Genomic DNA, 15,552 nt, shown 5'->3' on the forward strand with positions numbered 1-15,552 from the left:
AAAATATTATATATATATATATATAAATATATATTAAAAAATATATATGAAGGAATTTAGGGGTGTTTTGTGTCCGGGCTCCAATATAACACAATTAATATAATTAAATTGAAGAATTAAGCACGAATTGAGAAGAATTAATCAACAAATTAAGAATTAAGAATTTAAAGTTAAGACATTTTATCTCGTCAGAGGGTGAATATTTTACAGCCACGAGGTTGCGCCTATCTCTTCCCCGGGCTGTTTTCCGTCTCTCACGCATGTATCGATCCGTAAGACACAAATTTAGTTGACCGGCAAGAAATGACTTTATACAAAATTAATATTTTTGTTATAGTCCAGTCTGGAATGGAGTCTCCGAGCCAGGAAAGCGCTTTCGAACGGTTTACGGATGTCGGAGCATCCAGTAGAGCCGTGGCCTCCAAATTTTTTTTGACCTCGCAACCCAAGCAGTGAAAAAAAAAAATTTCCGAGCACCTCCCCCCAAGTTACACACATTTTTTAATAAATTATTTGCGTGTATTAATGTTCTGTTCTGTGCATCATAAGGCATACAGAAAGTGGAAAATGTTAAAAGGCAGGTAAAGATTAATTAGATGCCATTATAAAAATATTTAAAATTCTATTTATTAATAGCACAGAAATAGCAAGGAAGATAAAGATTAATTAGATGCTACTATAAAAATATTTAAAATTCTATTTATTAATAGTACAGAAATATTAAGGCAGGTAAAGATTAATTAGATGCCATTATAAAAATATTTTAAATTCTATTTATTAATAGTGCAGAATTATCAAGGAAGATAAAGATTAATTAGATGCTACTATAAAAATTTTTAAAATTCTATTTATTAATAGTACATAAATATTAAAGCAGGTAAAGATTAATTAGATGCCATTATAAAAATATAATAAATTCTATTTATCAATAGTGCGGAAATATTTCCTTCCCACACCCCAGTGGATTTTCTTGTGCGGCAGAGGACAGAATTTTCTATCAAATACCCACGTGAGGAGCCTGATGGAAAAGCAGAGAAAACCTAGTTGGGCAAAAACTGATTAAATTTGTAAGCGTTAATTATTTAAAAATCCTTGGAACAGAGACTGGCGTGGCGCCGCTGACTCAGCTTCCGGCTACTTTTAATCACTATTCTTAATTTTTATCATTTTTTCTTCAACCCGGGAGGTCGGCCGCGGAGCAGTTAAGGTCAACGCTCAGTAGGGTAATTATTGGCATTTCCAGTATGTCAGCTCGAAATTTTGGTTTTGAAGCAGTTGAATATCTGGAATTAAATAGGATTGTAATGATTTTGATAATTAAAAAAAAAAAATTTAAAACAAATTTTTTTTTATACGGTAAGGAAAAAGCGTGTTGTTTCATTTGCTTTCCCGGCGGCCGCAGTGTGTTGTTATTTTATCCTCATTGCTCTTGCTTCTGATTAATTTTGAATTTGTTAAGTAATCGGTCGTTAACTAAGGGAGGAAAAGTGGATTTTTTGGGCTGTTTGCCACTGTAGGTTTACATCGTAAATGCGCGTTTTCCTGCTCTTTACAGGAAGCTGGTAAGGAAAAGCTTAATTAAAGCATTAAATTGACCGGTAATGAAGGACATAATAATGTAACTATATAAATATATTCTATTTATATAATTGGATTACAGCAGATTTGCATGGGACCAGGACGTGATTCAACACGCGCCAACTCTGGGCGATTTAAACAATATTCGGGTAAAAATTAAATTGTGAACCCGTTATGCGCCTCAAATCAAGGCAGCCGGTCCAAGACACGCTCCTTCCTCCCCAGTTCGTGCTCCTGCTTTGGAAGGAAGAGCTTCGCAATCCATCCTCAGCATTTTTACTCTTGTAAAAAGCCATTAAAAAAAAAAATTATTATTAAAATTATTAAAAAAAAATTATTAGAAAATTAGTAAAAGGCCTGCGGGGCTTGAGCAATAACAAGCGGACGCACAGAAATCTTTCCAACCTCAAGAGAATTAAAGGAAAAAGTGAAATAAAGGCCTGAATTAGGAAAACGTGCTGTTTCCATCCTTTTCTTACGCTGCAAAATTCCCGTCAGGGAAAATTTGTTTCGTATTCAGCACCTCAAGGGTACGAGAAGTCTGCAAGAGATCTGCTAAGGTGGAGGAACCAGGAAGATCAATGCCTCCAATATTTGGAAAATAAATAACAGATTTTTTTTAAAAAAAAAAAAATAAATTTTTTTTTTAGAAGAAGAAGAGGAAAAATTGTAAACCTCAAGTGGGCTGAAAAAAAAAAATAAATATTCTGACAAGTAACCCCCCACGGACAAACCACTGATTGATTTTTTTTTTTATTTTTTTCCCCTCTTATTTCAGAACATTTTAGAGATAAAGGTGTTGCACCGTGGTTATGACGATCCGAATAATTTGAAGTTTACTCGAATTAAAATTCTGGGGGTCGCCTCGAACGCCCAGGAGGTGACAGTATCGCAGAATGGCGAAGCAATCCAGTCGCCTCATTCTGTGTCCTACAACAGAGAAAAACAGGTAAATCAACGCCCCAGGGGGAAATCCGATCTTTGTCATCAATTAAGCGCTCTTAAACGCTGGGAGATTCACCTGTTGGATGTAAGATAATTTCTAAAATCTATTTATTGACTGGAATAAACACCACCGACAACTAAGAATTAAGAACTCGGCGTGCTTTTGCGACGATTTTTTAATTTCCTACCGAATTGCCACAACTCATGGTCACACCGTTCAGCGAGACCCTCTAGCGGGAGTCAGTTGATGTTATTTAATTTAATTTAATTTAATTTAATTTAATTGACCACCTTTCCACAGAACTCGGTGCGCTGTCGAGTCTCATTTCGCTCTGTCTTTCCGCGGAAAGCCAAAGGAGAATGTATCGCTGCAGTAACATACACGATTATTGTAGAAAAGGAATAGATGATAGCGATGTTATGTAAAATGTAGAGTAGCAAAGCTTGGTATAACGCAACGTAATGCACTGTAATATGGCATGACATCACGTGACAGGATATAGGATATATGATATGACGTAATATGATAAAATATAATATAATAAATATAATACAATGTAATATAACATAATGTAATATAATATGATAGAACATAATATAATATAATATGATATTATATGATTAATATTGATATTCTATCATATTATATATGATTAATATCATATCATAGCATATCATATGATACGATATGATATAATAAGATATAATATAATGTGATATAATATGGTATAATATGATATGTTACATAATAGGACATAATAAAATATATAAAGAATATAATAGTCTATAATATGTAATATAATATAAAAATATATAATTTAATAACATATAATAGAATATAATGTATTGTAAAATAATATAATATGGTACAATATATGATATTTGATCTGATATGATATAGTAGGACATAATAGGACATAGTATAATGAAATGTATAAAAAATATATAATATAATATGGTATGATATAATATGTCATGATATGTCATAATATGTCATAATATGTCATAATATGTCATAATATGTCATAATATAATATAATATAATATAATATAATATAATATAATATAATATAATAAATACAATATAATATAATAAATACAATATAATATAATAAATACAATATAATATAAGATGTAATATAAAGCAATGTAATATGATATGATATGATATGACATGATGTGATATGACATAATAGGACAGAGTATAATAAGATCTATCGAAAAAATATAATGATATATAATGATATGTAATATAACAATATGTAATCTGAAAATATTTGAACGTTATATTTGAATATTTATGTATATGGTTATATATATATATAAATATTCACAAAGATGGATGGAGAAGGCGAAGAACCTGAACTCGTACTGTGCCCTCCGCTAGGAGCGGCCAAGCCCCGAGACACCGTCAGAGCCGAGTCACTCATCGCTTTTTTTCCCGTTCGTTTTTCAAAGGTCCTGGAGATCACCGACCTTGAACTCGAATTAGGCAAAGACTACACGCTGCGGTGGAGCTAAACTGCCCGCAAGAGGCGCTGGCTGCCCAGCTCGGCTTTCGCAGCTTCACAAATCGGTTTTCCCTCCTCCTTCTGCCCCTTTCGCTCCCTAAAATGCTTCGCACTACGAGCGTGTAAGTCAGTTTGTGTTAGTACGTGTAGGAGGAGTCGTGGCTTGGCGCCGATCCTGTCCGGCTACACGTCGTCGTCGTAGAATGGAATCTGTTGGGTTTAAAACTTTACGGCGCGTCGCTATGACTTGGTCTATTCAAAATGGAAATACGAGTGGGAGAGGAAAGGGTTCCCCTAAGCGGATGCTCGCGGCATTTTATAAAAATATTGGGATGACCGGCAGGTACCCGGAGCAATAAATCTGCTCACGTCTAGTTTACACCTCCATTTGTGAGTCGCGGGTACGGAGAAGTATTTAAGGGCAATGATGTGGGTTGATTTGAAATGGAAATACGCTTCGATTGTCGGCGATCTATAAAACATCGCGGCACCTGCAAAAATCCTTGGTTTTGTTTTTTTTTTTTTTTTCTGTGACCTTAAACGGGCACTTGAGTTCTCCAACTTTTTGATCTGAAGCTCTGTAAAATTAAACTTGATCGTTTCTATGCTATCTAAAAATAAATCTAATCTCGAGGTTTTAATTGAGGTTTTTATTGCGGTTTTTGTTTCGCAGAGGGAAATGCTGTGAGTTTTCTGGGGTAGCGGTTCGTGTTAAAGACTTTTTGTACCTCAGAAGTGCAGTGCGGGACCTAAACAGACTGATAATGAACATTTCCAATTAAATTTTGGGGATTAAGTGTCTGTCAGAGGTAGCGGTAATCTCTAGAGCCCTGTGCTTGAAACCAACTTGAGTGGTTCCTCTACACATTAAACTTCCGTCATTAAACATCGAAATAGCCATTATCGCTCTAATTATAGGACTAAATCTCTTGAGACTTCCCAACACTTCATGGAAATTGGAAACCTAGGGGGAAAAAAAGGATCATTTCAGATTAAACTGGCCATATCAAACAATATTTTTCGCCAAAGTCACTTGTCATTTTTGTTCTGCGACACCCGAGACGCTTGCACGCGTCTCGCAGCCGCGTCACCCTGCAGGGAGCACCGCTGAAGTCCAGCAAGATTAATTTTCCACAGAATTCAACAAGCAGCAAAAGTACATTCTGTTTATTCGTGGTATAATTATGCAGAGGCTTTTAAATTTATTTTTTTTTTCAGCCAAAAATTCAATTCAACCCAGTGGCCCCTGGAGAAGCCGGGTTGCATGAAGCACGTCCAAGACCCAGCTGACAAGTCCATCCCCAGGCCAAGGTCCTGCTCAGGGAGGCCCGCGGCCATGTCTGTGCTGAACCTGCAGGGCTAAAAATCCAGATTTGGGCTGAAATGGTCTCATGGGCAGAAGAGGAGGGTGGAGGGTCCTCGTGAGGCTCCTCGGGGCCGCAAAGGCCGTTGACAAAGCAGAGCTGAGCCCCTTCCTTGGGTGCCTGGGCTCCCCAGCCGCCCGGGTGCCCTCAGACCGTTTGGCTCCCCCTCGACGTGTGTCCCCACTCCTGGCCCCTGGGTCTCTCAGAGGATGGGGTCCCCGGAGGACTTGGTGTCTTGGATGTCCAGGTCTCCCGGCCACCTGGATCGCCCTTGTAGATCATACTGGGTGTTGTGGGAAGGCATTTAGAGAACAAGGCAACCATGGCTTCACAAAGGGAAAGTCCCGTTGAGCTGATTTCACCTCCTTCTACAACGCAAGGTCACCCAGTGGAGGAAAGGAAGGTGGTGGATGGAGGTTTTTTTTCTGGATTTAGGAAGACTTTTGATACCGACCCTCACAGCAACCCTCTGGACCAGCGGTGGGATGAGCAGGCCCGCAGTGCTCTGGGGGAAGAAGGGGCTGAAAGGCAGAACTCAAGGGGTTGTGGTGAACGTGGCAGCATCAGCTGACCAGTCAACAAGGCTCAATCCTAGGGCCAGTTCTGTCGGTATTTCTATCAGTATTTTGGATGCAGGGGTTGAATGCACCAAGCTGGCTGATGCTACCAAACTGGGAGGTGCCGTGGAGTCTCTTGAGGAACAAGAGGCTTCGCAGGGGGATCTCGATAGATCGGAGCGTTGGGAATTCATTATTGGCATGAAATTTAAGAACAAATGCCGGATTCTGAGTCCCGGGAAATGTAAGCCTGGGCACAAGTATAAACTGGGAGAGGAGTGGCGGGAGAGCAGCCCCGCAGGAAGGGGTCTGAGGGTGCTGGTGTGCAGCTGGAGTGCAGTCCTGGGCCCCCCCCATTTGAGAAGGATGAGGAGGTCTTTGAACGCACCCAGAGGAGGGCAACCTAGCTGGCGAAGGGCGGGAAGGAAGGTCCTGTGGCTGAGGACGCTGGGTTGGTCTGGTTGGGGGAGAAGGAAGCTGAGGGGTGACCTCGTGGCTCTCTGCAGCTTCCTGAGGAGGGGATGTGGGGAGGGAGGTGCTGAGCTCTTGTCCCCAGGATCCAGGGACAGGACTCATGGGAGTCAAAGAATCACAGGATGGGTTGGGTTGGGAGGGACCTTAACGCCCACCCAGTCCCACCCCCCTGCCATGGGTAGGGCCACCTTCCACCAGCCCAGGTTGCCCAAAGCCCCGTCCAACCTGGCCTTGACCCCTTCCAGGGAGGGGGCAGCCACAGCTTCTCTGGGCAGCCTGTGCCAGGGCCTCACCCCCCTCACAGGGAACAATTTCTGCCTTAGATCTCATCTAAATCTCCCCTCTTTTAGTTTAAAACTATTACTCCTCATCCTATCCCCACACCCCCTGATCAAGAGTCCCTCCCTCCTTTCCTGCAGCCCCTTTCAGTCCCGGGAGGCCGCCCTAAGGTCTCCTTGGAACCTTCTTTTCTCCGGGATGAAGCCCCCCATCTCTCTCAGCCTGTCCTCACGGGGAAGTGCTCCAGCCCCTGAGCATCTTCAGGGCCTCCTGGGGACGCACAGAAGCAGGTCTAGGTGCTGCGTAGGACACCCCTCCATGCATTGCGCATCTTCCCATGAAACACACGGGGCCAAAACACAACGTCCAGCTTTATTCAGAGGGGCCCGAGGCGAGCTGGAAGGCGCAGGGCTCTGCACGGAGGAAAGGAGCAGCCCGAGCAGTGCTGCTGAACGCGCCCCGCTGCTGCCTCGTGGGGACTCGGAGGCAGGGAACGGGGGGTCAGCAGGGCCTGGGGGAACCGGTTGCCCCAGGTAATAGAGCAAAACCTGCACGGGCTGCTTCTCAGTCCTCTCGTTAATCCCTCTGGAGTTGTTCTTTCAGATCTGCACGGGAGGGAAGCAGCAGCATCAGAAGTGGCTCTTCTTCAGCCTTGGACCTCTGAGGGAGATAAATTTGGGGATCAAAGGAGGTACGAGAGTAAGGAGCAATCCTGTTCCAATTTTCTGTCCAGAACAACCCCCCAAAACAGCTTTGAACAAAATGTTTAATTTCCCTTTGGAAAGGCAGTTGGAATAACAGTCAAACTGGGTCATTTTCTGGCAAAGAAGATGAAGTCCCAGGATTCTAAAAATTCGTGTGGCCTAATGAAAGTGAAATATTTACCTCTTCTCTTCATCAGGCAATGGGAGAAGAAAAAGATGAGTCCATTGATGGTAAAGAATGAAGCCCCAACAATGATCTCTGGAATCCAGCTGATTTTATGACCTGGGAAGAAACCAACGGTGACTTTACCATGACAGAATCTTTCCCCCTAACGGAGACGATGATTCCTACCATGAGCAAGCCCATCAATAACCAACATCATCTTAGAGGGAAAGGGGTCAACTTCCCCCCAGCTCTGCAAATCCCCTCTGTGGCAATCATGGCAATGGGCATGGGAGTCCATGGCTGTCAAGACTGTGACGATATACTGGTGTTAACGGATGCTCTAGTGAGGGAGGGTTTGAAAACTCACTTTTCACATTGACATGGACAACACGGCTCCTTTCTGAGCGAACAGGACGTTCAGACTTCATCACAGAATAGGTACAACTGTAAGACCCAGAGAGCTCCTCTCCCGTGAGGCTGAGGTTGTAGCTGTAGATTTTCACGTTCGATACCCGGATGGAGACTGCAAATCCAACATCCGCATAGTACTGCACTTCTTTAACATCACCTGAGGGTGCAGGGATGGAGCAGAGGAGCTTGACGTAGCTCCCGGGTCTATAGACCTGCTGCTGAGGATCCAGGGATAAAGTTGGGGCCGTGGGAGCAGCTGAGGGAAAACAAACAGCACGTAACCCAAGGAATCCGCTCGCTATTGCCACCAGGAGCTGTGCACAAACCCCGTGGTTGTCCCCAGTGTCAGGACTCAGCCTCGACAAAGGGACTAGAAAAGGAGTTCATTATTCTTCTGGCTGTTCTGGGGGCAAATCCAGAGCCTGGATCTACAGAACAGCTTCTGGGGGTCACCAGTGGCTCTTTTTGAGGCCCTTCTTGAACCATGGGCAGAGGGAAAAAGACCCACAAGTACCAGAGGTAAGAACACAAAGCAGCTTAAATGGGTTTTTGTATTCACTGAAGGGCAGGAAAATAAGTATTTTTCCCTGCCCAGACTAGGGAGGCAGGTAACACACCCCAAACCCGAGGGAAAGGCCTGGGGAGGCTCACTGCCCTCAGCCCTCTTGGAGGTGGCACAGCTGTCAGGCCAACTTATTCCTGCTGTCTCAGAGAAATTCAGGAGCCCAAAAGGAGCTTGTCAGAAGCCAGAGCTACTTCATCTGCACTTTGGCAACCAAATGACAGGGCCATCGGGCAAGATGATGCCCTGACGGGAGGCGCGCGGTGCCTGGGCTGATGGTACCCAGCTCTCTAGGCAAGAGCAACCTACCCTGAACCTTAACTGAAAGAGGAAGGCTCCTATTGGACGGAATCTCTTGTCCCGCGTCCTCCACAAAGTACACACACGTGTACTCCCCGGCAGATGCTGCTGTGGCTGTGAGCTTGAACGAGGCCGTTTTGAGGGAGTAAGATTGTCTTGAGTGGATTTGCTGCCCGCTTTGATCGAAGAACCAAAACCCGCCGACTGTCCTCTTTGTCGCAGCCAAGCAGCTCAGAGTGACCTGTTCCCCTTCGTAATAGAAATGATACCTCGGAGCTACGGAGAGCGTGGGGGCCGGCAGAGGGTCTGGGGAAGAAAAAAGGGATTTGGAGGATATTTGGAGGGAGCTTTCGGAGAGGAAAAGGGAAGCGAGGTGCCCCTTTCCCTCCGCTTCACAAAACACGACCTCGCCTGGTCGTCAGCGGCGCGGGTGAGCTGGGGAGCATCTTCTGAGAGGTCAGACTGCCCTTACCCGCAGAGGACGCAGCCAACGACAGCAGCTGGAGGAAAGTGGTGAGAGAGCGGCATGGAGACGGCGAGAGAGACGGGGCTGCAAAAAGGAGAGAGAAGTCGTCACTGACGCACCAGCTGCCCCTCCAAGTCCTGCCCCGTTTGGCCGCCGGTCAAGAGGGCAGCCCCTCCCCAACCCCCTGGAGTCACACAGCTGCTGGCTACTTTCTGCGCCACCGTGGCATGGAAAGCCTGGACTGGTCACAGAGAAAACCCGTGAGAACAACTTAACGTGCCAATGAGGCCGCCCCGGGAGAAAAATCTGCAAAACTCATCACGTCCCTAAACTTATCTTTTCGCTACACGCAACACGTGTGGGGTGAGATTATTTCTTCTGTCAGCAGCGGTTTGGAGATTGGCAACAACTGAGATCAGCACTGGGAAACGGTGAAACGGAAAGAAATGGTGCTGCTGGGGGTGTCACAGGGTGAGGAAGGACGGGAGATCTCTTGGGCACCGGCAGGGGAGAAGGGAGGCGCTGAGCCAGGGTGCAGGACAGGACGAGCGCCCCGTCTGCCTGCATCAAAGCCTTGGCTGCAGAAAGGAACCCTTGGGGCTGCGGGCAGCTGCCGCGCGGGGGCTGTTGCTCGGATCAGAGGTGAGGAGGCTCTGGGGAGCTGTGGTGGGCTGGCCCGGGCGGGCAGAGCAGCCCCACACCGCCCTGTGCTTCCCCTGCCCCCAGCAGGACGGGAAGAAAGAACAGGAAGAACAGAAGTAAGAGAACTCACGGGTTGAGGTGAAAACCCTACATCATGGCAAGAGAAAGAGAGGAAAGGAACCTGAACAAGCGATGCAAAGGCCATCGCTCCCCACCTCCCACAATTCCGGGTACCCAGGCAGACCCCGAGCAGTGGCTGCTGGCCCAGACCCCCTTTCCCTGCGCTGTTATGGATGAGCACGATGTGGAGGGCTTGGAACATCCCTTTGGTCCTTCGGGCTCAGCTCTTCTGGTCGTGTCCCCTCCCAGCTTCTTGCGCACCCCCAGCCTTCTCCTTGCAGGGCAGAATGGGAACCGGAGGAGGCCTTGACCCCGTGCTGACACTGTCATCAACAGCCGAAGCTCTGGTGTGTCACCCTCACGCTTGTAGCCGCGAGTCCAAAACCAAAAACTAACCCCAGCCAGGCGGATGCAAGAGAGGAGCCCGGATCCTGGTGTGGGAGCAACAGCCCATCGCATCAACCCTGCACAGGACAGCAGCGTAGGAGGGGCCCAAGCCATCCCGATATAAATTCCTTTTTTCAAGCACTTTTCTGTCTCTCCATGGAGAGCGGAGCATGTCCCAGAAGAGCTGGCCTCTTCCTTTCCACTTCCTGGGAAAACCAGCCCAGAGTCAGGCAACGTGGGAGTAACCCAAGCGCCTCCATTTTGGTCTCAACTTCTGTTGATGATGCTGCAACCATTCGTCTTGGCTACGTTTGGGTGTTTCAGCCCAGAAATTAAGTGTTGCCAATGTGACAATCCAGGATAAGGCCTTGGCTAACTCTACATTCTCATGGACCCTTAGGACTGTCTGGGAATAATCTTGGGAATCTGGTTGGAAGTAACCTTGGGCTCACTAACGTGAGCCCAGGGCTGGACTGGGAAGTTGAAGAACATGGCTGGGTGACGTGGGTTTTGCTTTTGCAAGTGTGAGACAGCAAATTGTATCAGCTCTTTTGTGTTGGAAAGTGCCTCCCCCACGCAGAGCACGTGAACGTGGCATCTCCTCTGTAAGGGGGTGAGGTGCACACAGGAAGAGGACGCGTGCAAGTTCCTGACCCTTCTTCTCACTGATGGTGGGGAAAAATTAGTGCTGAGCAGAGGTGGGATGGAGGCAGGCCTGAGAGTTTAAAGCCCTGGAGCACAGTTCTGACCTGAGACAGATCTTTTGTAGACAGATCGTAACGGGGTTTCACCCCCAGACAGGGATGAACCAATCCTACTCTGGGTCTCGAGCCAGAAACCAGACAGAGGAAGAAAGAACAGCTGATCAGAACTGATTTCATAAGAACCTACACCAGAGAAAATGAAAGACAACGGTGAAACTGATATTTAGAAGCCACAACCATTTGCCACAAAGAAGATGATGTGTTGGGAACCCCTCCAGCACCACCACAGCAATGAGTTTTCAGCCAACAAATCTTCATCTCCCGAGAACGTTGGTGTCCAGCCGACAGGGCAGAACTAACAGCATCAGCCCTTCAGAGAAATATATTATTGAGGGTCTAACAGAAGGAAAGGAAAGGGGGAAAATGAGAGGAGAGGTAGAAGGAGATGAGATAAGACGAGACGAGAGGAGACGAGAGTAAGAGGGACAGGGTTATAGAGAGGATGATGAAATACAGGACAGGAGATTGGATTGAAAGCCGGAAAGGAGAGAGGGAGAAAGAAGAGATGATGACAGCAAAAGAGAGGACTGGAGAGGGATGTAAGGCTGAAGGGTAGAGATAAAAGAAAGGAAACAGATGGAGAGGGGAGAGGGGAAGAAATGAGTAAAAAAGGAAAAAGTAGAAATAAATGTATGCACGGGGGTGGGGGAAGGCGAAGCGGGGGATGAGAGACTCACTGAGGAACAGGAGGAGGTGTTGGATGATCATGGCACCGCAGTCCCGGGGGTGCGGAGGGCTCTGTGCCGGCCTGTCCCGGGGAGGAGTTTGCTGCCCGGCGGCTCTGTCCTGCCCTCTCCATCTGTCTGACTCGAGGGGGTGTCCGAGGGGCAGGGAGAGGAAGTGCTGCGCCACGAAGGAGAAGCCACTGACCGCAGCTGAGAGCTCGGGGGAAGCTGCGCCCTGGATGGTGTGTCTTGGGGTTGTCACTGTGTTCTCAGAGATCTCTTCCTCCCCACGTGCTCTAGAAATCACCTTCGGGCTCTCGCTTTGCTCCATGAACATTGCTCACCTCATCCCTCCCATGAGCTGGGGCACAGAACGATTTCTTGCCTCCGGCGCCCTCCTCCACATCAACTGACACAGAATCGGCAGGAGCAAGGTCCTTTATTCCTGTTCCCATTTCCCACACGACTCTTCTGGTTTTCCCTGGCTCCCATCACGCCTGTGACCAGCCCAAGGCTGCCAAGAGTAGAGATGTCTGTAGTCGAGTGACCCGCAGCAAAACGCCTGGGAAGGGACCTCTGCCGACAGGTACCACCAAGATGGTTTCACAACTCGTCTTGCATCCTTGCACCAGAACTGGGATGGCGTCAGCAGTTGTACGGGGGCACTTCTGGATCATTTGGAAGCCACACGGGGCTCAAAAACTCATCTTAAGGTACATCAACACCCAGATAAAAATGCTGGTTTGGATGTTCAAAGCAAAGGAGAACGGAAACAATCCTTTCCTTCTTTCCTCCTCCACTGAGACGGGGAAGAGGCTGCAAGTGAGGCACCTTTTGAGCAAAGACACAACCCCAGTGACGGTGAGGTCAAACACCACTTTAACGAATCAGGGCCACGGGATAAGCACTCGTGTCGTCCTTGCTGTGCAGTTTCTTGGCAAACCACCTGGCTGCCCACAAGTGTGCTGGCGGCAGCCGAAAGGGCTCGTAGGAGCCCTCCAGCTGTCCTAGACCTTGGCAGTCCATGTGGTGTTACCTCCCGCCTTGCAGTCAGAGGGTCAGGGGTGAGGAGGTGACTGACAGCTCTGAGCTGTCACTGTCCCGCACGAACGGCACGGGTTTGGGGGAGGACGCCCTGTTACTGCTCAACATTCTGGGCTGTCAGGTGCGGCCCAGGCATTGAGAGAATCCTCAGTGGAAGGGCGTCCTGGGAGCAGAGGCTCCTCCCTGAACTGGACGTGCTCTGCTCACGGGTGTCGTGCTGCCTTCCCCCCAGCCCATTTGGCATCCTCTGATCTGATCCTCTTTGCCCTCAGGGTTTACTTCTCCTCCTCCGACAGCAGCAGCAGCAGGATGGGATCAGCAGCCACAGGAGACAAGAGATGTCAGGGAAGACTCGCAACTGCAAACCATCAGCTGCTGCGTCGGCATTAGCTGTGTCTCTTCCTGCTATAAAGAACCGCGACTGAGGGGTGCTCAGCCCTGCAGAAATCAAAGGGCAGGCACCTTGCCGACGCCAGCAGAGACAGGAGGGGACCTCCGAGAAAACTGCAGCTTGGGAATGTCTCCACATTTCTGGGCTGAACTTGTCTCGGTCTTCAACATCCTCTCTGAGAGCGACTGCTCTGACCCAGCTGAGAGCAGCTTTTTTTTTTTTTTTTTTTTTTTTTCCTTTCGTTCTTTTCATCTGTGAACGTAGCGATGTGACAGGCAGAATAACCACAGCACAGCACCGACGGTTGTGTTCCGTAGTCACTTCTTCCACGGCCCCTCACAGGCCGGCAGCGGGTTCATGGCTTGGAGGGACATGGCCAGTGTGGCCCACGGTGTGTCTCACCTCATACCAAGAGGTGGGTGAAGGTCCTGGTGAGCCACTTTGAGCTCCGGAGCCTTCTCCTGCCCTCGGGGCTCTCTCCTGGTGGCGAGTGCTCCTCTGTCCTCCCCTCCCAGCCACGGCCACCTCCGAGCTGGCTCCAGGGGCTCGATGTCTGTCCTGTGTCTGTGTGTGAGGGGGGGTGTGTGTGTGTGTGTGTGGCTTTGCCTGAGCAAAAACAGTTCAAAAAGGGAAGAAAATGGCAATTAGAGTGAGAAACAAGAGAGGGAACAAGGTCAGAGGAAGAAGCAGTACAGGTGCTCCATTGAGGAGGAGATACCCCCTGCAGCCCGTGAGGGACCCATGGTGGAGCAGATGGATATTCCTAAAAGAACTCCAGTCCATGGAGCCCACGGCAGAGAGACAAAGGCGAGGAGAAATGAGTGTCGGATGGAAACTGCTCTGCACTGACCATAGCCCCCGTCCCCCATTCCCCTGTTCCGCTTTGGGATGGGCAGAAGACTCTGGAGTGGAGGAGTGAGGTTCAGTGCAGGGAACAGCAGGAGGGAAAATGTCGTTTTAACGTTCCTCCACCCAAACCAATCATTACGCATCCATTTTATTGTCAATAAATTCATTTCTCCCCAGGCGGAGACTGGTTTTCCCATGACGATAATTGATCATTAATCACCCTGTATTTATCTCAACCCACGAGCTTCCTCATTTGTGTTTTTCCTATTTTTTTTTTTTTTTTAGCTCCCGTCCCACTGAGGGGCCGTGAGCAAAGGGCTGGGTGGGAGCTTGGCTCCTAGCCGAGACTAGAACGAGTAAAATGATTAACGACAGCAGTAAAATGATTAAACCGTCCAAACCACAAAACACTTCAAAATGGGCAAATGTAAAATGAGTAAAGTGAGAACTTAATGTTGCTATTTCTAGAATAATTGTTGGAGGTAATTTTTGACAGAAGAACACTCCGATTGCTCCCATATGAACCAACAGCATGCACATAAGAAAACACGGGACACGTACATTCATTTTTAAGGCCCTGCCTGGATGACTGACCGTGAGACAAACCATACCAGCCCCAGCCTGAAATGTCCCATGGGACGAGCTGTCTCTAGGGCAGCAGAATGGGTTGGTGAAGCTGTTGGGACCATTTCCAGCTAGGGGATTCTCAAATGGGTGCTCCTTTCCCTCCCTCCTCTAGGCCAACAGGAGGGCTCCGAGTCGTGTCGTGGGCGACTGTGCTGCTCTCCGCCTCCCCTGGTGGGATAGTTCCCTCTGTCCCACCTCTTTCCTCTTGGTCTAGATCCAACACATGCTCCTGCACTTCTCCCACCCTAAGGTGCTCAAGCTGCTCTGCTGGGGAGGGCGCCAAGATTTTTAACAATCATTGTAAACGGAGCTTTATAATAATTTCCAGCATTGCTGGCAGAGGAGAGTGGCTGAGCGCAGCTCAGAATCACAGGATCATCTCGGTTGGAAAAGCCCTTGAAGCCCCTCCAGTCCAAGCATGACCCTCACCCTGACCGTTCCCAACGACACCAGATCCCTCAGCGCTGGGTCACCCCGACTCTTCAACCCCTCCAGAGATGGGGGGCTTCATCCCGGAGAAAAGAAGGTTCCAAGGAGACCTTAGGGCGGCCTCCCGGGACTGAAAGGGGCTGCAGGAAAGGAGGGAGGGACTCTTGATCAGGGGGTGTGGGGATAGGATGAGGAGTAATAGTTTTAAACTAAAAGAGGGGAGATTTAGATGAGATCTAAGGCAGAAATTGTTCCCTGTGAGGGGGGTGAGGCCCTGGCACAGGCTGCCCAGAGGAGCTGTGGCTGCCCCCTCCCTG

At 47.9% G+C, this 15,552-nt stretch overlaps 1 protein-coding gene across 3 annotated transcripts; it reads right to left on the bottom strand.

The window, feature by feature from the left end:
* Positions 1-7,082: 7,082 nt before the first annotated feature.
* On the bottom strand, positions 7,083-12,013 carry LOC113490941 (Fc receptor-like protein 5). 3 transcript variants are annotated; one of them, XM_026867557.1, is made up of 6 exons: positions 11,908-12,013; positions 9,324-9,401; positions 8,861-9,100; positions 7,946-8,245; positions 7,594-7,695; positions 7,083-7,313 (listed from the first exon to the last, which is right to left on the bottom strand). In XM_026867557.1, the coding sequence occupies exons 1-6, from the start codon at positions 11,936-11,938 to the stop codon at positions 7,285-7,287; spliced, it is 780 nt and encodes a 259-aa protein (XP_026723358.1). In that variant the 5' UTR covers positions 11,939-12,013; the 3' UTR covers positions 7,083-7,284. The 3 variants fall into 3 exon arrangements, with proteins under 3 accessions (XP_026723358.1, XP_026723356.1, XP_026723357.1); XM_026867555.1 differs by having other exon boundaries at positions 8,861-9,157; XM_026867556.1 differs by having other exon boundaries at positions 7,083-7,368; positions 8,861-9,157.
* Positions 12,014-15,552: the final 3,539 nt, after the last annotated feature.

The sequence above is a fragment of the Athene cunicularia genome, unplaced genomic scaffold, assembly GCF_003259725.1.
Source record: "Athene cunicularia isolate RWA unplaced genomic scaffold, athCun1 SCF_74, whole genome shotgun sequence".
In the NCBI taxonomy this organism is placed as follows: Eukaryota; Metazoa; Chordata; class Aves; order Strigiformes; family Strigidae; genus Athene; species Athene cunicularia.

Bases quoted from the DNA above. Each gene is read 5' to 3' on its own strand.
- LOC113490941 (XM_026867555.1), bottom strand. From the start codon at position 11,938: ATGATCATCCAACACCTCCTCCTGTTCCTCA. The intron at 9,158-9,323 runs GTAAGGGCAGTC...TTTCTTCCCCAG, and splicing joins GTTGGCTGCGTCCTCTGCGG to ACCCTCTGCCGGCCCCCACG. The intron at 8,246-8,860 runs GTAGGTTGCTCT...GTTTTCCCTCAG, and splicing joins TCTTTCAGTTAAGGTTCAGG to CTGCTCCCACGGCCCCAACT.